This window comes from Danio rerio, chromosome 22, assembly GCF_052040795.2.
Source record: "Danio rerio strain M-AB ecotype USA chromosome 22, GRCz13ab, whole genome shotgun sequence".
NCBI classification, from domain to species: domain Eukaryota; kingdom Metazoa; phylum Chordata; class Actinopteri; order Cypriniformes; family Danionidae; genus Danio; species Danio rerio.
This window is the reverse complement of record NC_141042.1, coordinates 8,835,201-8,860,568: the sequence shown is the minus strand read 5'-3', so window position 1 is coordinate 8,860,568 and position 25,368 is coordinate 8,835,201. Positions and strand designations below refer to the sequence as shown.

Below are 25,368 nucleotides of genomic sequence, written 5' to 3'. Positions count from 1 at the left end.
TAAAATAATGATATAAATAAAATTAAAGTGAAATATTCACAATTTCAGAGTAGCCTAAATTAAACTGTATTGGCTATTAATATCAAAATCATCCATTGCGGCTGTCAGTTTCGATTTAATTCCGTGATTTGAATGAGCCAGGACAGCCTTACAAACTCTTTGCAGCAATGAAGGTATTCCCCGGTTAACTCAGTTTGAAAAAATATACAGAATTTGTATTGAAGCCTGTATGAATGCACTGATAACTGTACGGTTCTATACCACCTTAAATGATATATTGATGTCCAAAGAATAGAAGAAGAGTAAAGAGGTCAGACACAAGTTATTATGTTTAAACAATGTATTAATTTCTTTATGATTAATGTGTAAACATAATCATCACAATACAAATCAAACAAAATAGCATAGGCCCACGTAAATGGTAAACAATTATCACATAAGAATGACAATAATTTTAATACTGAGAAGTTGTAATATAGTGATGAAACAGTCCCATAGTTTTAGAGAATAAGTCCACCTTATAAACAGGAGGTCCAGCGATCACTTCAGCAGACGATCCGTGGACATTATGCAACATTTGCCGGGATCGTAGCTATATTTTCATATGCCATGAACGTATAATGTAAAATGAGGAGTTATTGTGTTAAAACAAGTTATCAGATGAAGTTAAATGTTGCTGTAAATTTTTATGCAGTTGCAGGTGATTGTGTATGTGTGTGGTTATAAAGTTATGTCAAACTCCGAAGCAAATCACACCACATCTTCTTCTCATCTGATAAGATTCAGTCAAACTGCTTGCTCTTGGAATGGTGTGGTTGTAATCTTGTTGGCTATAATTCTTTAAACTGTCGACTAAGCATCGCGATGTGCACTTGCCTTTTCCTCTGTTCCTCTTCCGTTACTGTGTCAAATACATTCATTGAACTCGCGAGCGGACCTCTAACCACGCCCACATAATAACATAACAGGTAAAGAATAAATGTACACTTCGAAAACAGAATAATTAAACAATCTTTTGTAAAGAATTATAGTGATATGCAAAAACATATGCCTGAGTGCACTTACAAAACAATTAAAAATCTTATATTCTTGAAGGAGCCGTCTTTGCTTTTTTTTATAAACAACATCCTCCAAACTTGTGCAGTAAACTCATTGTGAGAGATTGCGCGTGTCTGGCCACGATGAAAGATTTTTATATCCAAATTTGTGCCAGTTTGTCAAGATACACATTTTTAAAACACCTTATTATTTTTCAGAACGTAGATGACGTTTGCATAAGCAATGACTGATCCTATCACCTGATCCACCCGATTAAATAAAAATGTAGACTTTAGCGCTTAAAAAATACTCCCATATAAGCTATGTAACTCTTGCGAATTCACGGAGTAAACTGCTGAGCTCTACAGTAAATCTATTATTAATGTAGCGTAAGTAATACATTTTAAAGTGTTGTTTTGAAATATATTTCTTTGTTATTGAAAAAAGCCAGAGAGAATGGTAAAAAAATACATTTTGACTATTTAATTTTGTAATATCCAAATAAAACACAAAAGGCAGTGTTCGGAAACAGCCATATGGCCAATTAAAGTATTTCATTAATATTCGGCTGAATTTAAGCTTTCATCCTTACATGTACGCATATCCATCTATCCATCTCTCGCTTTCTCTCTTTTTTTCCTCTCTAGGCTATATGCACACACACACACACACACACACACACACACATAAAGAAAGAGAGAGAGAGAGAGAGAGAGAGGCAAAGACTATAAAGGGACTTTGATGTATTTGATATATATATATATATATATATATATATATATATATATATATATATATATATATATATATATATATATATATATATATATATATATATATATATATATATATGTTAAATAGGTCTAGTTTTAATTACATCACAATAATACGTGAAAATAATCACGTATTATAAAGCTGCGCCTAGCTCGGAAACAATAATGCAATGTGCTGCTCAGAAATGGCTTTATTTTGCTCAGCATCAGGAGCATAGCAGCAAGAAGTTTGGCAGTGACGTTAATAATGTCAAATAATTATACTGCTGTTTTTATATAATTTATGCATATGCAATGAATGTATCAGGCATAGGCCTATGTTCTAGTATGTGGTTCAAATGATACGTAAATTTGGTGTATTATGTATATTAAACAGTTATTTTAAACGAAAAAAATAAAGATCATAGTTCTCTTTGGCTGTTGGATCCGACTCTTGCATCGTTCATTTATGGGACCTAATATCTGCTCTGTGGACTTTTGAAGTAATATAATGTTTAAGAAATAATATAGGCTATAGATAAATTAATGTAAACACAGTTTATTACAAAGTTTTTGTAGCATAATATACAACACAAGCCCAGACAATGTAAATAAATACATAAATAATAAATAATAAAAAAGTAAAATTAATCCAGCGAAAGTCTCGAAAGGAAGGCTTATTATTATTAGTAGTATTATTATTATCATTATTATTATTATTATTACTATTATATAGGCCTAGCTTGGAAACAATCGTGCAAACCAAGTGCTGCTCGCAAATCTTGCTCAGTATCAGGTGCATAGCAGCAAATTTGGCGGCGAACTATAACAGTAATGATAAATTGTAATGATAAATGTCTAATAATACTGCTAATATATATTAAAAATATATATTAAATGCCTGGGTGCTGATCCGCAGAGGACGAAGACTACAGGACTGTTATTTTGAAGGCGACGTCAGGAGCCCAGATTTGATTGACCAATCAGAGGAAATGGGCGTTTCAGAACCGCGTACATGTGGATAATGAATTTTAAAGTCATTTATCCGTTTTCCTACCCTAAACCAAAAAAAGAAAATCGAGCCAAAATCAGTTATTTAATTTTTTTGTAGCCAAATAAAAAAACGAAAAACGGCCGTTTCCTCGTTTTTTAAATTTCGTTTAAGATCAAAAATCGAATGAACGCAACGTACACGGACCACGGACCCACATACAAAAAAATTACTTTAAACTGTTTTTTTTCTAAATTAAAATAATGAAGAAACGAAAAACGAAAATTACAACACATACTAAACTTAGAAAAAATGCCATTGAGCAGAGTCTGCAATCAAACTGCATATTAAAGAAAATACTACAAGCATTTTGCTAAATTTACTTAATAATGAAACTAAATAAAAATATTACTAATTTGCCATTTAAAACAAAACTGAATGATTATAATGTCTGCAAAAGTAGAAAAAGCTGTGTGAATGACAGGTAAAAACACATTGTCAAATAAAAACGGGCTTCAGTAAGGCTCGGGCTGAGAATTCTGATAGGCTGTTGGACAAGAGCTAGGCTAGGGCCAGTCGCCCGGGAGGTTGAGCAGTGAGGCCGAAATCATGTCGCGTTTCCACTGTGGGGCTAGTAGCTCGCAGCGCGTCACGCAAACCCCGCCCCCAGAACATCCCCCCGAATCGAAAGTCACTCAAACGCCCACTTCAGCGAGAATCATGCAGATAAAGCACACCATCACATCATCACGAAACTATTAAAATTAGGACAACCAAAACAAACAAATGACACGTTACTGTACAGCAGTACAACGCATGTCTATACGCACATGCCTGTGTGTTTTCATTCATCATATTCATTTACTCGCCGACCGACTGGCATCGAAATCCAGTGGTCTTGCCACCAACGGAGGGACCCGGAGCGCAGGGAGCGCACACATCCATAATATAACACCACATATATATAATTCTCCGTTAATAACTCGATATAAAATGTTTTTTATAACATCCTCTAGACAGAGTCTGTCCAACATTCATCCCAAATGCTCCGGAGAGAACTGAAACATGATTATTTCCCCCCTATAGGCTTTATGACACTTAATAGGTGATTCCCTTTATTTAAAGATGTTGCTTATTATATCTTAAGTAAAGGAAAGTGTTCAGTGTTTCAGCACATAAGAGCAGCACGTAATAAAATATAGCCTATATTTCGTTGCGCTCAGCAGCTATGCACTAATAAAGCTCTTTATGTATTTAAAATGTCCTTTTTTAATTTTACCACGTCATATAAAAACATACACACTTGTTTGAGGACACAGAACACATTTTGAACTTGCAGTTTTCCCCGTCAAAAAAGTGCTGCGCAGCTGCAGACAGAAAAAAGGTCGCCTAGTTTCTGCGTTCACTCACCCCGAAAATGCTCTGTTTGCATGATTTGATTAATTTCATCGTATCCAAATACTTTATAAATAATATTTAAAACATTTTCCGGTGTTTATTTATTTTTATTTTTTTAGAAAATATCTAAAATTGAAACAGTTTGATATAGTACCTAATTGTTATAGCTATAGCTTTTGTTAGTTTTATATTGGTTTATTTATTTTATTGGATTTTATTATTGGCCTATCTAATATTTGTAATTCTTTAAATTATTTCAATATAGGGCTATTTTATCTAGATATGACACTATTGTTTTGAGCCTACAAAAGTGGACATGAAATTTGTAAAGTTTAATGTCCTACTGTTGTATTCATATAGTGTATTATCTCCAAAATAAATTAAAACAATAAAAATAAAAGAAAAAAGCCGCACGCGGCATCAACAGAGCTATGAATGGAGCGCTCTTTTCCTCTGTCTCACACACATACACAGGCATCTAAACGCACAAAAACACACACAGTATTAAACTTGACAAAACCTCTTGAAAACCTTTACTGTCTGCTGTGTCTTTAATATGGTGTAAAGATTATGCGTTATTGAAACATCAAAGATGCAGCAAAGAAAGATCATTTTATGCAACAGCCTTACATTTAAAAGATAAACTTAACGGCGATCATATGCAAAAAAGACCCCAGCCTATAATTTGTTCCAGATGTTTTCTTTCCCTTATTTATTTATTTGTTTGGCGCATGTACTCGAGTGCGATCGGAAAACTGTGCCCGCCTCTCCTTTCACTCCGCCCCGAAGCCCCGGCTGGCCCTCCTTGGCCCAAGGTATTCGGCGGGCCGAAAAAGGCTGGCCGTTGGCCCCGAGAAAGCCCCGCTTTGGCCCGATTAGGCCCCGGAAGTGACAGTGGAAACGCCACTGGCCTTGGCTCGCCCTGGCTCGCTCGCTTTAGGCGCGATAGTGGAAACGCGGCTAGTGTCTCGGGCCAGGGCAGGGCTAGGGCTAAAATTCTTAGTTCTATTCTTTTTAACTCAAATTTTATTTTGTATAAATGATAGCTCCACTAAATGATGCATAAGAAGTGGTTCCACAATTTACAATACATTTTATTTTAGAAAAATAGGTTTTAAAATACAAGTTTAACATTTTTCTTTTTAAAAAAAAAGGGCAACAAGACAAACAGGGAATAAAACTTGCAGGGCTGAGACTAACTGGAGGAGGAAATAGACACACGGGGGATTAAATCCCAAAAAGAAACAAGTACGAATAATTTAATAAAGTCACCCCAGGCAATAGTGAGCATTCACGCCAACGTGAGGGAACCCACCACACGCACAAAAATGGACCGCCACCACCGAGGCCACCTTCACCACCTCCTGTCCCAGACTGCCCAAAAGAAAAGGGGAGCTACAAAAGGGGAGTTATCCAGGTTTAAACAATATATTATTCAAACAGTGGAAATAAGCTACAGGGAAATGTGACTTTTGTTTTCAAGAAACGAATCAGGAATGTATTACATTATTTTTTATTCTGTAAGGGAACTGATACAAAATGTACATGATATCAAACTAAAACTGGGCAACCAAGATGTTTTTAACCAAATTTATAGTGTTTATAATTGACGATATCTTGTAAAGATTAAATTAATAGAGAAAATATAGTTTAGAGAGAATATAATTCAATAAAGGTAATCAGCAAAATTGGATAAATGTTATTCTGTTACTTGTAACCAACTGTAGTAATTTATTCAGCATAGGTTGGAACTGCATTCTTTTTTTTCACTTTATTATAGAAAAAAAAAAATTTAAAACATCTGAAGAGTGTATTTATAATTTTTACGTTTTATTGTGATCTACAATTAATGTAATCAGTCAGGATAGGCAGCAGGTATACCTTGTGTACTTGTAAAGTAATAAATATTTTTGTCATTACAGATAGATGCCACAGTGATTGATCTCATGGATGACAAGACCCTGTCTGGTTACATCCCAACATATGGTGATCGGATAGCTGCAAGACGGTTCTGCTTGCAAAACAATAGTGCAAGTTCAAAAGATTCAAGAAAAAACTCATTGTTTGAACGATTGAAGCAAAGGATGGGTATCAATGAAAATGAGAAGAAACCTGACCATGAGGAGACATTTGGGTCCAAGAGGAAAAGAGAATATGCACAAAATAATAGATGGGCTGAAAAAAAGACTCGAAAAATTGAGTTGGGGTGGATCCATGAAGGGAAGCAAGTGAGAAAGCGCAGAGGAGGAGGAACAAGGACCTTCGATGTTTCCAAAGACGCCAAAAAATCTGAGATTTTACAGCATGCTAAAGATCTTTTCTTTCCAAGTGGAAAAAACAAATTTGGGAGGTGGGAAGTCTTTAATCATGACATATTGGACTATCAAGAAGAGGCTGTATTTGATGAAGATGTCACAGTTGGAGACCTATACTCTGCACTTAAAATGGGAATGCTGAGATTTTACTTGTGCACTAAAAAAATATCCAATGATGAGGATGATGATGATGAAGAGGAAGCTTTTGAAAATGGGGAAACACATGTGAACACCTCAGCACAACTGACTGATCCACCTCAAGAAGACATGGAAGCTCCTCAAACAATTGTGGTCTTGTCATCCGATTTTACGAATGCCGATCAAGATGCATCGGACACATCAGAGGTAATGATTGGCCCCTACCTTGGAGAACCTCTAGCTTGTCATCTTGATGACACTGTAATACTTGAAGATGATGATCTGGTCATCACATCCCTTACACCTCCTTCAATAAACATAGCAGTCAGTACTCCAAACCCATCCATAAGCAATGAAGCAATGAGTTCTCCAGCATCATATGATCTTGTCTGTATCACCATCAAACTTCATAGGGTCAATATTCTGGAGGAGATGATCACCCAGTTCAAAGATCCAGCACTCCTGGGCTACCCTCTAAAATACACCTATATTGATGAAAAAGGAGATGATGCTGATGGCGTATCAAGGGATGTGTATGCTGCATTTTGGTCAGAGTTTCTCGATAACACAGCTGAAGGGGAGGAGTTCAGGGTGCCTTCACTGTCCCCTAAATGGCAAGAGGAAGAGTGGAAGTCCATGGGTAGAATATTACTAAAGGGATTTCAAGACCATGGATATTTTCCTTGTCGCCTTTCCCCTGTTTTCACGGTGGCACTCATCTTTGGTGAAAATCAAGTATCAAATGAAATGCTGTTTGATAGTCTTCTCTATTATCTTAGTCAATCAGACAGGGATCTGGTAACGAGGGCTCTAAACGAGGATCTTTCAGATGAAGACAGGGATGAACTGCTGGATCTCATGGATCGCCTGGATGTATCAGTGCTTCCAACCACAGAGAACTTAAAAGGCCTTCTTTTGAAAGTTGCACACAAACAGTTAATCCAAAAACCAGCATATGCAGCAGAGAAAATGTCCTCAGTTGCAAGCCATTTCCTAAAAGAAGCTTTTCAAAGTCCAAAAGATGTCCTAAAAATGTATGAAGAGAAAAAGCCAACAACTAGAAAGCTTTTGAAGTTGCTTTCTGCATCTCCCACTACTCAGGCAGAGAAGCAAAGCTTCAGATTTCTGCAACAGTACATCAGAGGACTTGATGAAATAGGGCTCAGAAGGATGTTCAGGTTTGTTACTGGGTCAGATGTCATCTGTGTTTGCCAGATAGAGGTCCTGTTCACATCGTCGGATGGATTGGCACGACGACCCGTGGCACACACGTGTGGTCCTGTTCTGGAACTACCATGGACCTACACCTCTTACCCAGAGCTACGGACTGAACTTGACAATGTTTTAGCCGCCAAAAGCTCTTACGAGTTCAGCATAGTCTGATAGAAGTACACCATGTGTAAACCAAAGAATGAAAAGTTTGATGGAACAATTAAGTCCAAATTAATATGGTAAAATAACCTACAATGATCACATTTTTGTTTTGAAAAAAAGAGGAAGAGCTTACATATGTTAGGGGAAAAAGCTGTAATTATATTTGAATTTCCTTTCAAAAATAGAAGATAATTTTTTTCTTCACAAGAACAATTTTTTTTTTCAATTTAAGGGTTTCATAATTCAAATGTTTACCAAGCATGTCTAACCAGCTCATATTATTATGCAACAAGAGGTCCACATTGTTTAAAATTACAGTTCTTAAAGGTTTCATAGTTCAAATGTTTACCAATTGAAATGTTAACTAAGCATGTCTAACCAGTTCATATTGTTTGGCAGCAAGGGTTTAAAATTACAGTTCTTAAGATCTGCCTAGGCTGTTTTTAACAGGTCTGTGTTATAATTCTGTGAAATGCAAGAAGTTGTATGTTTAATGCAATAATTCAAGAGATTTATTATTTTAAAGTATCTTATTTACTTTTTGCCATCATTCACTTTATAATATTTTGAAGAATGACTTGAGATAATTTAATTGGCATTTTTTTATTGAAGCAATATTTGACGAGAAAAAAGTACACAGAACACTGGTATTTGAGTTGAGTTTTACAGTGTTTATTGAGAGTCCATGTTTTCTTCCATTTACATTCAAATTAAAGGGAGATTTATATATAACGGTGTTTGTTTATTGCTAAATAATTATGATTTATTTCTATTTACTAGTTAACAAGAAACTATTAAAGGGTGGATAACAGTTGAACAATGTTTTTATCCAATTTAAAGACACTGGTTACAAGATCTCATAAATGACAATGAATAGCATATAACATATATTATATAACATTTTAAGAAACACCAAAACCATTTGTAATACATTACTGTTAGCCACTTGTATCAAATAGAACATCATTACACACACAATTATTGGTGCTTTACCCAGTCATTGTATAAGTTGGTATTAAGTTTAGTTTTAATCTTCATTTTGTATTCTCCAGATTTTCCACCTGCTCCAACAACCAAGCTTTAAATTGGTGCTTAAATCACAATGCAGTCAAAAAGCAGTTAAAAATAAGGAGGAATTTTATTGTTGAAAAATCATCTCTGAAGTTGAGTTTTTATTTGAAAACAACCCAGTAACTCCATTACAAACATCATGCTGTAATACTCAAAATTCAAGCCATAAAGACATAATGCCACCTTATACAAAATAAAAAGGTGTATTTCATATTATTTATGTTGAATGTATTTTATGGATGTAGATAAAGAATGATCACATTTACAGTGTTTTCATCTTCCGAAAGAATCTGGAATATGTTTAAACTAAGAAGGCAGTTTGAATTTTTGTACTTTTGTTTTTTCCTGCCTTTTGTCTGAATAATGTTTTAGAGGTTATGTATTATCGTGTGCTGAACTAGTTAAAGATGCACCAATAAATGAGTCATAGATTGTAATTGGCCAATATTCAAAAGGTGACATATCAAAAGTAACAAGACATTGTAAATTTTCAAAATATTTATATAGTCTTCTTTTAGGAAAAAACCTTAAAGAATTTTTTACAGATTATGCAAATAATATGTATCTTTCTCAAAAATTAGACTATAGTAATGTCACTGCAACTAAAAATCTCAGTTTATTAAAACAAAGTAGTGTACAGCAACCACACTTTGGCACTGCATTTGGAATTGTTAATGTCAAGGGATTTGTTTCATTTTGATTGTTCAATTGAGTACATAGATTTGGTTTAATATGTCGGCATTCACTTGCTATGATCTTGATTAGAAAACGAAAACAAATAAATAACAAAAGTGATAAATTGTCACACAAATAAAATGATGTGCCCAAAATTGTATCAGTAAAAGTGCCCAAGTTGTAAGTCCTTCAGGATATAGGCTCTCAGGAAAAGATACAGTTCAATGGATTCATCTGCTGTACTTGGTGGAGTTAAGAAGTTCTCTGACATTATAAGGCAGCACAAGCTGAAAACTGTTTCATCACAGGTATAAGGTCCTCTCTGTTGGCATTCTTGCTTACAAACATCCACTGAATTCTGAGAAACCTCTTTTAGATAATCCTGTCCTCCAAAAAGATGAGGGATGGTGTACATCAGAATCGGACGTCCACTTGGGGCAACTGCACTTCTGCTTCTGCGTATAATGTGGGTGTTCCACAGATGCACAACTTGCTGGAGCTCTTCCTGTAAAAAAAAGAAATAAACAAAAAACAAAACACAGGGACAGAGAAGAAGTCAGTTTGTCAAAAATACTTTCATCAAAATAATAACAGTGGTTGTGATAGAATGATGGTATCAAGAATTGCCCTGTTTGTGTGATATTGTGTAAATGTGTCTAAACAGTGAAATATTGCATGTTTCAAGTCTTGAACAGAATCATATTAAGTCTATTATAGTTATATGAGTGGTGTCAAAGCACATTTTATGTACTCTGTAAGAGGTAGGGCAGCAAGAGTACAGCTATATCCGTAAGTTTCAGAATTTCAAGTAGGCTATATAATAATACTGCATTACAATATTACTCGGGTAAAGTTGTGATAAGCTACTTGTCAAAGAAAACGTGTAGAATACCCAGTAAGTAAGCATCATCAATCTCTCTCTCCCCTCTCTCTCTCAAACACGCACGCACGCACGCACGCACACACACACACACGCACACACGCAATATACGCGCACGCACACAAACGAGAAAGTATAAGGATGGTGACATATACCTCAATGACGTTCAGGCATGTAAACAATATGAGCTGCTTGTCCAAAAAGCATCCAGAGAAACTGTCATTGTCTTTTAGATCCTGGAAACGATTCATCCAGTCCTGAGCATGATGCCGTCTCAGAAAGGCCCACCAGCTTTCAATTCGCTGATTGTGATTACTAGACCCAGTAATAAAACAGTTAGTGACGTTATGATCCGTACTCCATCGCAAGAATCTTTGCATGTCTGCCATTGTGACATTTTCTGTTCCCAGATCGGAGCGAATCCGGGAAGGTGTCCCAAGCCTCTTTTCAACTTCTGCTATGAAATACCCAGCAATGATTTTGGGATCACTGTTTGTTGAAAAGGCATGAAGCCAAATCATAGCTCTCGAAAAACCATCAATGGCTCCATTTATACAGATTCCAAAGGGCTTCAGTTTGTCGTAGGAGTCGACGTGCCACATGAAATTTGGTCCAGGATTAACATACATCCGTCGGATTAGACGATTTTTGCGTCGTTGCTCAACACCATAAGGATCTAGATATTTAAGCAAATGACGGACAGTACTCTGAGTGACAACATAACCCGCTTGAATGCAATTCAGGTGGTGTAGTTTGTATCCATGGAGCCTCCCGTGTCCCTCGAGCTGATCAATAAGAAATGCAGCCACTTCCATCGGATCAGACTCATTCTTCCTCCTGTACAGCCCCATGTGTTTTAGGTTCCTTCTCAGTGTCCGCATGCTGATAACAACATTGTCCAAGCTGATCAGTAGCTGCAAAATTTCCCCATGTCTCAATCCAAGCATAAAATAAAACTTGATTAACTCAGTTAAACGAGACATTTTCTCACGCTCTAATCGCACCAGGTTAACGTAGCCTAAACAATAAAGTTTTCACGTAATAACGTGATAATTATATTGTACAAACGTGATATTATATTGTAAGAACGTGAAAAGTATATTGTACAAACGTGATATTATATTGTAAGAACGTGAAAAGTATATTGTACAAACGTGATATTATATTGTAAGAACGTGATATTATATTGTACAAACGTGATATTATATTGTACAAACGTGAAAAGTATATTGTACAAACGTGATATTATATTGTAAGAACGTGAAAAGTATATTGTAAGAACGTGATATTATATTGTAAGAACGTGATAAGTATATTGTAAGAACGTGATATTATATTGTAAGAACGTGATATTATATTGTACAAACGTGAAAAGTATATTGTACAAACGTGATATTATATTGTAAGAACGTGATATTATATTGTACAAACGTGATATTATATTGTACAAACGTGAAAAGTATATTGTACAAACGTGATATTATATTGTAAGAACGTGAAAAGTATATTGTAAGAACGTGATATTATATTGTAAGAACGTGATAAGTATATTGTAAGAACGTGATATTATATTGTAAGAACGTGAAAAGTATATTGTAAGAACGTGATATTATATTGTAAGAACGTGATAAGTATATTGTAAGAACGTGATATTATATTGTAAGAACGTGATATTATATTGTACAAACGTGAAAAGTATATTGTACAAACGTGATATTATATTGTAAGAACGTGAAAAGTATATTGTAAGAACGTGATATTATATTGTAAGAACGTGAAAAGTATATTGTAAGAACGTGATATTATATTGTAAGAACGTGATAAGTATATTGTAAGAACGTGATATTATATTGTAAGAACGTGATATTATATTGTAAGAACGTGATAAGTATATTGTAAGAACGTGATATTATATTGTAAGAACGTGATATTATATTGTAAGAACGTGAAAAGTATATTGTACAAACGTGATAAAGCTCAGTTTTTTTTTTTACCTGGGTGGCAGCTCTACGCTTCCGTAATACACTCACTATATACTAGCCCTCAAATGTTTCCAAACCTTTAGAGTTTCCTTTTTCTGTTCAACAAAAAAAGATATTCGGAAAAATGTTAAAATCCTGTAATGGCATCCATAGTAGGAAAAACAAATACTGTGGATGTCAGTGATTACAGATATCCATGTTCATTTATTCTTTTGTGTTCAACAGAAGAGATGAAGTTGGTTTGAGACAAGGGAGAATAAATGATGACGGATTCGTAAAACGTAACCTTTAATTACAGGCTGCATTTTTAAATTAAGTTTGCTATTTTGTGAAGTGTGATTTATCACATGATTCAATCATTTGCATTTTCGTTTTAGTTTTCACATATCAGTGTGTTAAAAGAAAAAAAAAAATGAAAGAAATTTCCGGTAAATTTCTGTAATATACCATCTGTGTTTTTACCGAAATTGTTGGTAATTTAATTGCCGTTAATTTACTTCTTTTTTTCCAGTACTCCAGCTGCCAGAAAAAGAAAAAAAAAACATCAAATAAAAGATTCTTTTTACAGTGTAGTTGATGTTCAAGCTTTTCTGTCAGTTCACCACATAGCGCTGGGTCAAATGTCAAACTCAACTCGCACTTTCAACAAACCACAATGGGTACCAAAGTGCTGTACATAAAAAAAAAAACAAAAACAAATAAAACCCATGCAAAAACCAAAGTACATAAATTCACAGCACATGATTAAAAGCCAAAGAAAACAAGTGTGTCTTCAGTGATCTCTGAAAAGATTCAAAAGTAGGAGCTGTTCTTAAAGAGAGTGGAAGATTGTTCTAAAGTCTTGTAGCTGCAATTGAAAAAGCTCTATCACCTCGACACTTTAAGCGTGATCGTGGAACTGTCAAATAAAGACTTATTAAGACAAATAAATATCCTTTAAGTGAAGAGATCTCACGGGTTGGTGTCTATTAATTAGCTCAGACATATACTCAGGGGCCAGGCCACGGAGGTATTTAAAAACATACAGCAGAACTTTGTGATATCTAAACTGTATTGGCAGCCAGTGTAATGAAACCAGTAAAGGTGTAATGTGTCCTCGTTTTTTTGTGCCTGTTAAGAGCCTGACAGCTGCATTCTGGATCAGCTGCAGTTGTGAGAGAGAGGCCTGACTCTCACCCAGATACAATGCATTGCAATAATCCAGATGAGAAAAAATGAAGGAATGAACAACCATATTTTTGACAACCGCATCAATTTGCCAATCAAATTTAAGCTCAGATTCAAAAATAACACCAAAACTCTTTATAGAGGAAGGTATTTTTCCAGGAAGCAATGACAGATTGCCATTAGAATTTAAACCTTTTTGACCAAGAACTTTGAATTCACACTTGTCCTCGTTCAGTTGGAGAAAGTTATTTGCTAACCAACACTTCACATCAGCCAAACAATTAAACAAAGCCTGAAGGAAGAATTGGTCCCCACAATATTATGAGAAAGTTCACAGTCATCAGTATATAGATTTATGCCATGGTTTTCAAAATTTTTTCCTGATGGACGAAGTAGGTAAAGGGAAAACAAAACAGGACCCAGTATCGAGCCCTGCGGAACCCCACACATTAACTGAATGACAGATGAAGAAGAGTTGCCCAAACTGACTGAGATAGTTCTATCCTTCAGATATGAGAAGAACCAATCCAAGGGTAGACCCTGGAAACCAGCGTGTTCTCTAAGCCAATCAGTGAGAATGTCATAATCCACTGTATCAAAACAGCAGTGAGATCTAACAGTAGAAGAACAACAGGGCTACCTGAATCAACCTCCAACAAAATATCATTTAAAACCATCAATAGAGCAGACTGTGCTATGAGCAGCTCTAAATCCTGACTGAAACTTCTCAAAAATATTATTATTAGCCAGAAACTCATTTAGCCGTATAGACACAATCTTCTCTAAAATCTTTGAGATAAAAGGCAATTTAGAAATAGGGCGAAAATTCTTCATGTCTGAGGCATCAAGATTAATCTTCTTTAGTAGGGGCTAAATAACAGCATGTTTAAAACTACTAATGTCAGTAGACAAACTAATATTTACAATGTAAAGCACACTTGGACCAATTGAGTGCATCGCATCCTTAAATAAGGTGGCAGGAATGACATGAAGAACCAGAAGACTTCATGTGCAAAAATGTCAATAAGTTGTAACAGAGACAAAGGAATAATGCTGGTTAGATTTTTCAAGGGGGCAACAGAAATTGTTGGAACATTGATTACAGGTGAAATCTGAGAATGAATTCCAACAATCTTGTCAGTAAAAAAATGCTATTTTTTTCACAGGTGTTAACAGAAGAAGAAATTGATGGAGAAACAGCAGGCTGAAGAATATGGTGTTCATATCCTGACACATTATTGTTGTTTTTCCAATCAAAATTAAATGACATGTTTTACTATTTAACATGTATGTTAAATAATCTCTGCAATCTGCAAACTCAGAGTCAAAAGCATGGAAGAAAAATCTCAGTCAGGAACTTTCTTTGAATGATTGGAGAGAAGCCTGTAGACACAAACGCTGAACACAAGATTGAAATTAACACATAATACGGGCTAATGCGAGTTTATATAACCCCACTTTTACTTAATAAATTCAATGACAACATCTCTGACACCTGTCCTAAATGTCATTCAGGTAAAGGAACTTGCGCATGGCAGTGTAAAATGAAATAATGAATGCCACTATCCCTCTTGTACCAAAAACTTTGATATTATATTTATATTTTTAGTAATATAAGTTTCAGAAGAGAATATATATTTGTCTATATGTGTTTTTTACAAGCTAAATAAATTTTAGCCCTTTATTGGAAAAAGTTAGAGGCATAAGTAAAGGTGACTTAAGAAGATTTGTCAGGATGAAAAAATATTCCAAGACTCAAGATTCATTATAAAAAATTCATGTTGTTGCAGTAAGTAAACAAAATAGAAGAAACACAACTTTATTCATTGGTCTAAACAGTTTGTTTGGTAGAATCCCATTGTCAAATCATTGTAAGCACAATATTGCTGCAACTGGCACATTCCAACCATTCAACTGATTGAAACTACAGTTGAGCATGTGATTACATCAAGAAGCACACACATTTATAATGTTACTTTGGGTTTCTTTAATAGTATACATACAGTTGAAGTCAGAATTATTAGCCCCCCTTTGAATTTTTGTTTTCTTTTTTAAATATTTCCCAAATGATGTTTAACAGAGTAAGGAAATGTTCACAGTATGTCTGATAATGTTTTTTTTTTCTTTTGGAGAAAGTCTTATTGGTTTTACTTCAGGCTAGAATAAAATCAATTTTAATTTTTTTAACACCAATTTAAGGACAACAATTCTAGCCCCTTGAAGCATTTTCTTTTCTGATAGTCTACAGAACAAACCATCATTATACAATAACTTGCCTAATTACCCTAACCTGCCTAGTTCACCTAATTAACCCAGTTAAGTCTTTAAATGTCACTTTAAGCTGTAAAGAAGTGTCTTAAAATATCTAGTAAAATATTATTATTGTCATCATGGCAAAGATAAAATAAATCAGAAATGAGTTATTAAAACTATTAGAAATGTGTTAAAGAAATATTCTCTTCGTTAAGCAGAAATTGGGGAAAAAAATAAACAGGGGGCTAATAATTCAGGGGGGCAAATAATTCTGACTTCAACTGTATATAAAAAGAATATAAATAGAGTATATGGAAATGAATACAATTAATTTATCTATTAAGGTTGCAGTAATTAAGTAATTAAATCTGTTTTTAATCATTTTTATTGTCTGCATTTTATGTCCTAAACTTGTTTTTTTTTTATTCCTGTTTATGTAAAGCACTTTGAATTGCCACTGTGTATGAAATGTACTATATAAATAAACTTGCCTTGCCTTGCCTAAATATGTCACTGAAGAAAATTACATACATTATTAAATAGATAAAGTTTTTGAAGATGCTTGGAACCTTTTTATGTCTAAAAAAAAATAAGGATACACCTGATGAGAGAATAAAGGATATGTATGTGAAAAATGATGGACATGTTTTATAATAGGAGGCTCAACTTATTACTATTTTTTAAATTCTATTTATTTTATTGTATTGTGTTTATATGTATGTGCAGTTGTGCCTTGTGCATGTGAACAGTACGTATACTGTTGTTTTCTATTTGTCTTTATTTTCCTTGCTATTTATTGTTTTCTGTTTTGTAAGTTGTTGACTACAAGATATGAACGTACCGTATGAGATAATTTATGCTGCAAGTTTGTGTGTTTTGTAACTGCAATAAAAAAATTTACAATAAAATAAAAAATGAAATTTTTTTTAACACAGTGTTTGAGTTTGCCCATATTTGACCCAATGTTGTGTTATGAAATTTAGTTTTTTTAAAGTGCGCTAAATCTTTCATCAATATTTAAATCAACATTTAGATGTAGAGTCAGAATTTGACGCAAACAACATGCAAGCTCTTAGCAACATTGCTGAATCTAAATATGCATGAATATTCTTACTGCAAGCAGACCAGAATAAGATTAGCATGAAATATATTTTGACTTGTGCACACATTTAATTTTGTGACTGTGCTCAGTTCTTCTTTTGACTCAATTTACCCTCAGTGCTTTTATAATCAAGCGGTCAGCAGTTTCCCAGAATGCTGTTTTAACAAACACAGCCACATCTATAAAGATATGACCGCTTTAAACAGGTTTCTTTCCATCTAATGCTTTATTTTACTTCATTTTTAAAGCCAGGCACTGTTTTTAAAATTGATATTCTTGATGTAAATAAAGTGTGTGCTTAATAAGAAATGTTTCCAGAGCCAATAGTAAAGTTGTTTTATTTTTAAAAATATCTGTTATTGTGCATCTTTTATTCTCAATTAACACATGGAAACTTGCAAAGCTGTTATGTGCTGACTGACAGTCTAAAGTTGTAAAATGAACCTAAAGCAGAGCTATTGTGTTTGCAAAACCCCCAAAGTAAAGAATGAGGCACAAGAGTTAAAATGTAAGCAATTTTATTTAATAATATAGCAAATAACAATGTAATGCCTATGCAATTGCATAAAAGATATCTTGGATGTCACCATCACAGCAAAAGAGAGAGAGAGAGAGAAAGAGAGAGAGAGATATGTAGTAAATTATTAGTAATTAGTAATAATAAATTAATAATTTGCATGTGCTCTTAATGTGAGTAAGACATTGAATTAATCACATACGTCTTGTCTGAGATAAAATAAAAATACATTAAAATGGTAGAGTTAATTTTTTAAAACAGACATTTAAAAATCTGTTTACACTACAACATCACCACACAAACTGTACGCTCTCAGAAATAATGGTACACATTTATACCTGAAGGGTCCATAATGGTATCTCAAAGGTAATTTTTAGTTACATTTGGGTACTAATATGCACCTTTTGTGGACTATTTGGGTACAAATATGTATCTTTTAAAAAGGTATGCCCCAGTGACAGCTCCTTTACCTTTATTTCTGAGATCAAAAATTGACTAAGAAAGCATATAAAGGAAAAGAAAACCTAAAGTGGTTGTCACTGCTTTTTACTAATTTTAGGATTGAAAATGAATTCCAACCTTTATACATTAAAACACTAAATAATAAAACAGAAAAAATTCATTATTTTGAAGCTTTTAATTTTTTTTTTTGAGTAATTTGGTTCTATTTGCACCTAAATTTGAAAATGGATTTGTCATGTCTTTATGTTTTCTTTTATTTTACTTGAGTTCACTTTTTTCTGTTTTTGCTGTTGTACTGGGGTTGGACAATGAAACTGAAACGCCTAGTTTTAGAACACAATAATTCATAAGTATGATGTAGGGCCTCCTTTTACAGCCAATACAGCATCAATCCGTCTTTGAAATGATAGATACAAATCCTGCTATGATATGCTATGATACTGAGGGTGTACTCACACTATGCTATCCGAACTGTGCCCAGGCCCGAGAAGTGTGGGTGCTCTGAATCGGGCTCAGGCACGGCTCATTTGGCCAGTCCTGGCCCGGTTGGAAGAAGTGTGCCAGAGCAGGGTTCACAAGGGCTCAGGCGCGGTACGCTTGTATCGTGAGTGTAAAGTGCACCTGAACCTGAAACTGAAGACGAGACGTGAAGTGACTTTTAAGGGACTGTTTCATATGGATTAACAATGGTTATCAACAAGCATACCCGGTTCAAAGCAACCGTACATAGTGTGAGTACGTCCTGCGCATGCAACAGTCTGGGTGGTACGCTGCTTTTTTCTCCACAGCGTGACTCTAATGGATGTGAGAAACACAGTAAAGGTGGTCCCATCAGAGAACAATGCATGTTTCACATTGTCCACTGCCTAAGATTTTCACTGCTGGCAGCACTGAAACTGACGTTTGGCACTGGCATGAGTGACCAAAGGTTTATTGACCCTGTGGATCTCCGGGTGAACAGTTTTGGTGAAAACAGAGAGTTGAGGTGCACATTTAATTCTGAAGTAAGTTTTTTGGATACAATCGGGGTTAACACCCAGAGAACTCTTTCAAACAGCTTTCACTTGCGTCCGCAATTACTCCTGGTAGATGTGGTTCATCCTTCTTGGTGGTATGGTGACATTAACCTGGATACTGTGGCTCTTGATAATCACAAAGACTTGCTGCCTTGGTCACAGATGAACCAAGAAGGCATGCGTCAACAGTATGTCTTATTTTAAACTCTGATGTGTCACCCACATGTTGTATGCATTGCAATAGTTTAAACAAAACTGTGCTGTTACTCTGCAAATTAAACCTTCACACTGCTCTTACTGATGGAATGTGCATTCAATGAAAATTGATCACTGGGCTGCTCAAATGTAGCCATTAAACCTGTAGCTCTAAACTGACGAGTGTTTCAGTTTTATTGTCCAACCCCAGTATGTTCATTGTTATACAAATAGAAATAAATAAAACTTCAAAGGATCCTGGATGCCTGAAGTGTCCATCAGTAGTACCCTTCAAAATCTTTCATTCAGAAGGGCCCTTCAAAGTGGCCATGTTGAGGCAATTCGGTTTGGAACGACACTTCAATATGGAAGTTATTTTTGTTTTCACTTTGAAGTGCCCTTCATAGGGTGAACTATATAATTTGGAATGCACCAAATATTTCAGCACTAGTTTGGTCCTGATTGGACAAAATGCCTAGGACTTTTTCACAAAGCAGTTTTTGCCAAAATTTCAAAATAAATAATTTTTTTGTCAGAAAATAATGACAAAAAAGTGAGATATTTTTGTTGTTGTTCGTTTGGCTTGATTCATAGATTATGATCAGTAAAGATAAGTAAGTCAGTGATGAATGGTTTCAAATGCATGATGTTTTTTTTAAAAAAAAATTTTTTTTGGTTAAGCTACACACTTAAAAACTCATAACAAAATAAAATAATTGTAAAATATTAGTATGAAACAAACTGGTTTCTATCAAAAAGTTTTAATATATACTGCACTTCAACATTGGTTATTTGGTTAGTCTTTTACCTCAAGTGGTTAGGGTTATCTCAAGTGGTATCAAAAAAAAATCTGTTGCTGCAAACTAAGGTGAATGCATCTGTGAATGAGTTCGCTATATGACATTTACCCTAATGGATGCAATCATTCAAGAACATCTACTGTTAATTAGGGCTGTTGTCTGCTTGTTTTTGCACATTCCTCTTCTTTTGAAGACTTCTGGATCTGAACTCATAAATCAGTATAGCCACCGCGGCCAGGCCCACCACAGCAGTGAGAGCCAAAAGGATCACAGCGCCGCTAGGAAGGCCATCTTCTGAGGGATGAAGTGTCAAACTGTTAGCAGTGTTAAAATGTTTAAATATTTTTTTTTTAATATAGAATTTACTACAACTAACTAGAAAAATTACACAATAAATTAGATTTTAATAAAGAGTCCGCCCTCTGGCCTGATCAACTTTGATGAGAGTTACCAACAGAAGCTACAATGACCACTGAAAACAAGAAGCAGGTGTAAAGCAATTTCTCTGCTCAAAAGAACACATTTTTCCCCTGAATATAGTATATACATTAAGAGTATAGTTAGACTAAGAAGATTTAAATGAAGGGAAAGCTGAGTGAAGTTTATTTGTGTAGATGGCTAGAGGTTTAATTTTAAATTTTAAGTAACTGAGTAACAAGACTGGCCATGTTTGTTCTACACTGCTGAAGCAATCAGAGCTGTTGGATTTACGTTATGTTAGCCCATCATTTTCTTCTAAACTTTAAAAGTTGCTGTTTGACTGAGAGAGTAATGTGGGTAAATATTCAAGTAATATAAACAGTTTATATCTTATGTGAATAAAGCACATCATCTAGTTATATTTAAAAAAAGTATTATTATTGCCATCTCCAGACAATAGTGTGTATTTTAGAAACCTTAGATGTTATGTTTCGCCAGTAGTTATTTGTATTTAATGTATGAAACCTAAAATGAATCTTATTTGTTTGTAAATACTGGTAAATTGCAATTTCTGACTAGAATCGTGTATATGTGTCTATGTGCATCTGTGTCTATGTCTCAGTGCATGTCGTCAGATTTAAATTGAGAAATTGATGATGTGCGCTTCAAACGTCATAATCACACCGGTGTGATTACACTGAGTTCCATTGAAAAGTATCCCTATGACCTAATCCCTCCCCAAGATCCCTCCGAATGGATCACAGCATATGGCTCTTTTGAACTGATGTGTTCAGAAATTTTTTTCTAAACTTTGTATATTATGTGACTAAAGCACATCATCTTGTTATATTTAAAAAGTATTGTTATTGCCATCTCCATAGACATTAGTGCGTATTTTAGAAACCTTAGATGTTATGTTTCGCTAGGAGTTATTTGTATTAAAAAATTTATGAAACCTAAAATGAATGTTGTTGAATGAATGAATGAAAATTTGTTTGTAAACACTGATTAATTGCAATTTCTGACTTGCATCGTGCATCTGTGTCTATGTCTCAGTGCATGTCGTCAGATTTGAATTAAGAAATTGATGATATGCGCTCTAAACATCCCAAATCACACCAGTGTGAATGCACTGGGTTCCATTCAGAAGTACTCATCCCTATGCCCTAATCCCTCCCCAAGATCCCTCTGAAAGGATCAGAGTATAGGGCCCTTTTGAACTGGTGTGTTTAGATTTTTTTCTAAACTTTCTATATTTGGTGAATAAAGCACATCATCTACAGTAGTTGTATTTAAAAAGTATTATTACTGCCATCTCCATAGACATCAGTGTGTATTTTAGAAACCTTACATGTAGATTCATTATTAGTTATTTGTATTTAAATGTATGAAACCTAAAATGAATGTTATTTGTTTGTAAACACTGATAAATTGTAATTTCTGACTAGCATCGTGCATCTATGTCTATGTCTCAGGGCATGTCGTCAGATTTGAATTGAGAAATTAATGATGTGCACTCTAAACGTCTTAATCACACCGGTGTGATTGCACTAAGTTTGATTTGGAAGTACTTATCCTTATGCCCTAATTCCTCCCCAAGATCAATCTGAAGGGATCAGAGGATAGAGATGAGCCCTTTTGAATTGAAGAGTTTGTTCGACCGATAATGGACTTTAAGACTGTTTCAAGTGACATCACCATGCACTGCTCAATGGATCATGGCCTGAAGTGTCCATCAGTTGTATCAATTTAAATGGCCTTTTAAAGTGGCCAGTTTTAAGCACTACAGTTTGGAACAGCGCTGTCATATAGTTTTCACTTTGGAGGATGTGTAAACATGCCCTTAGTGGGTTTGAGTCATTTAGACTTATTCGAACCCTGATTTACAGTAATTAAATGTAAATATATACTTTAGACAGGGTGTTCTTACCTTGGACAGTCAGCTTGAATGTGTTGAGTAGCATTTCTTCGTTGGTGTCGATTACATTATAATCTCCAGAGTCTGTTGTTCTGATGTTGTTGATGGTCAGAGATCCAGTCTGATCCAGCTTCAATCTACCTCTGAAACTCCCATCAAGAGCGTCTTCGTGCAATGTGATTTTATACGGACCACTGCTGATCTCAGCTATGAGAATGTTCTGAGGTCCAAACTTCCACTCGATGTCCCTGTTTCTTTGTATTTCTAAAGTGATCGAATCTCCATCCACCACTGACACTGGCTGCACTACAACAGCACCAGACTCACCTGGAGAATAAAAATAATGATAGTTTGATAATATCTTTAAGAAAATGTAACTAATACACACTTGCCTGAAGTTGACATTTTTAAAGAACTTCACCGATTTCAACACTACTGTACAAATGTATAACTTACCAAACAGGTGCAATAGGGTCAAACTGTAGACAATCAAACGAATCATTTTCTTCAGTTTGAACAGCAGAACAAATGTAAAAAAAAAAAATGGAAGATTTCAGTTGTGAAGCGAGAGATCAGTTGTGGCAAACAGAAATGGGCCCTGGCTGAAATAGATATGAAAGTGAGGTGTAAAAAAACCCTAAGCACCTCCTGTCAAAGTCTTTAGGCCTTCCCACCTTGTCTTATTTAGTCTTAGTGTTTCTGCATATTTCCTTACTAGTGTTATGTCAATTTGTCCTACTCAGTTAGAATTTTCTACCATAGCACAAATTTATAGCTGTACCTATCAGTTCATCCTATGCCTTATAAAATATACAGTGCGCTTCTGCTTTTGTGTTTGTGATGATTCCGAAGATTCTGATTTCATTATATTGTCCTGTTAGTGTGAAATAGTTAGTGTGATAAACATAAAGATATAGCATGATTATACAGTGCAAAATACCTTATTATAACTAGGTAGGATGATTTTTCAGGAAAATAGCTAATCAGGAGTGTTGGGGATTTATTGAGTTATAGTCAATATTGAGTTACTCCCCAAAAAAGTAAGTAGGTGTGCTACTTAGTTACCTTTTATGTTATTGCATTGTTACTTTTGAGTTAACTATTCTGATATTTGCTGAGGCTTGATCTCTTTTAGAACTTCACCTTGTTTTACCCCCTTTAAAAAAACACATACAAAATATAATTTAGGTTAATGTTATCTTCTGAGAACGTGCAGACCCCAAAACTACATTACATTCTTCTTAGTGATATTTTTGCAATTGTAAGTACAGGGTAAATACTTTTAATCCAATTTCTAACAACCCTTGGGTCCATCTCTGCACTGCACAGATACTGTAGATCTTAAAAATATATTTTTAATCATTTTGTTTGATTAATAAAAGTAACAAACAACTTTCTTATTCGATTTCATTTCATTTGAATATTAAATAGACCTAAAATAATATCAAGACACCCTTATATAGAAAAAAGGTCAGATAACTGAGCAGTAGGATGTAAATAATGTATTTGTGAATCAGCTGTGCACTGTAAACAACCACAGTAAAACACCCAGTTTTATTAATCGCTTATTCTTCAGGACACAAAAAAGTAATACAAACAAAAATTGTCTTAAAGAATGTTCAGCACCCCTGTAAACATCTGAAATCTTTACTTGACAAATGCTGACAAATACAAACCAACTTCATCTGCAGTGAAGACAGCAGCACAAACCAATACACATTTAAAGTCCCATTTTCTTGGTTCAAGCGGAAGTCTGGCTGACCTGTTGTTGTTTTTTTTGTGTGTCAGACTTCTCACCTTGAATGCAGTCAACAGAAAACAGCCGTAGTCATCATCTAACCATATCTGTAGTAATTATACAGCTGACTGGGTGAGTTTTCTATGGGGAGTTGAGTGTAGGAGGAAGTAAAGATACCATTCTGAAAACGTAGCCCAAAAGGTACATTTTTTTGCAGTTTTTGTTTTCCCGAATCCACAAGAGGCTGCTGTGTATGCTTTTTGAGATCTCAAAATTGTCTGACGAGTGCCATTCGCGCCTACTGTTCTTGTGTAAACCCACTAGAGGCTGCTGTCGACTGACAGTTTGACTGACCAATTGACTGACCCAGCTTCCTCCTTCCCTTAACCCAACCAATTTTATTAAATTTATTTATCTCCACTGGACTCAAACCCCGTCATCATTGACAACTTCTATCTGCTTCTCAAGTCAACTGGCTACAAAAGATTTATTAATAACTACGCAGTGCCATGATCACTAAGTTGAGTGCCCACCAGACACACTAGAGGGCACTCTACAGATCACATCTGCCACTGAACACGATAACACATCCCAAAAACCTCAGCCCCATTCGAGTAGACAGTGGCCTCCGCAGCGCCCTCCCACTTCAAGACTGGGACACTTTCCAACATGCTGCTGTCCTATACAGAAAAAAAATTTTTTTTAATCTTAGCACATTACTAGGTTCAGCATTTTCAAGCCCCCTTGATAATTCTAGTATTGTCAGATTCTGGTTATTTAAGGGCCAGGAGACATTGGAATGTTGCTCCTTTGGTGACGTGCGTTCACTCTATTTGCTTGGCAAGCTTCTCACCAAATGTGTAACAGATTCAGCTACTGTGGCACTTCCCATGCATTTCCCTATAATGTTTTCAACATAATGCTGGAGTTCCAGAAGTGAAAGTGAGCGTCTCGGTTGCTGTCATAACCCTCGTTCCCTGAAAAAGGGCCTGTTTTCTTACTCTACAGAGTGATTAGTCATCTGGCGTTTCCTCATAATGTTTTCAACAAAATGTCTTCATTACCTCCTTCAGGTAACAAGGGTTATGACAGTAACCAATACGTTTTTTTTTTTTTTCTGTCTACGCCTATTATCCATAGCCTTTATGACCATTCTTTGCTTAAAA

At 35.0% G+C, this 25,368-nt stretch overlaps 3 protein-coding genes across 5 annotated transcripts in view; 1 reads left to right on the top strand and 2 right to left on the bottom strand.

The window, feature by feature from the left end:
* The window catches only part of LOC147838394 (uncharacterized), a 900,722-nt gene extending 891,987 nt beyond the window's left edge, over nucleotides 1–8,735 (top strand). The window contains exons 1-2 of one of the 2 annotated variants that reach the window (XM_087303460.1): nucleotides 2,996–3,356; nucleotides 5,144–8,735. In XM_087303460.1, the coding sequence (XP_087159586.1) occupies nucleotides 6,126–8,015 (1,890 nt within the window). In that variant the 5' untranslated portion in view covers nucleotides 2,996–3,356; nucleotides 5,144–6,125 and the 3' untranslated portion in view covers nucleotides 8,016–8,735. Of the gene's footprint in view, nucleotides 1–2,995; nucleotides 3,357–5,143 lie in introns of those variants that run through there. The other variant, XM_087303459.1, reaches the window with a different exon arrangement.
* Nucleotides 8,736–9,665: 930 nt separating this feature from the next.
* The window catches only part of LOC147838393 (uncharacterized), a 27,646-nt gene continuing 11,943 nt past the window's right edge, over nucleotides 9,666–25,368 (bottom strand). Inside the window, exons 2-3 of the mRNA XM_087303634.1 lie at nucleotides 10,788–11,514; nucleotides 9,666–10,257 (exon numbers count right to left, since the gene is read on the bottom strand). Coding sequence (XP_087159760.1) covers nucleotides 9,913–10,257; nucleotides 10,788–11,513 — 1,071 coding nt within the window. The 5' untranslated portion in view covers nucleotide 11,514 and the 3' untranslated portion in view covers nucleotides 9,666–9,912. The remainder of the gene's footprint in view (nucleotides 10,258–10,787; nucleotides 11,515–25,368) is intronic.
* The window catches only part of si:ch73-27e22.7, a 9,330-nt gene continuing 1,599 nt past the window's right edge, over nucleotides 17,638–25,368 (bottom strand). The window contains 3 exon segments of one of the 2 annotated variants that reach the window (NM_001386849.2): nucleotides 20,073–20,420; nucleotides 22,477–22,791; nucleotides 22,921–22,969. In NM_001386849.2, the coding sequence (NP_001373778.2) occupies nucleotides 20,269–20,420; nucleotides 22,477–22,791; nucleotides 22,921–22,966 (513 nt within the window). In that variant the 5' untranslated portion in view covers nucleotides 22,967–22,969 and the 3' untranslated portion in view covers nucleotides 20,073–20,268. 2 annotated transcript variants of the gene reach the window in all.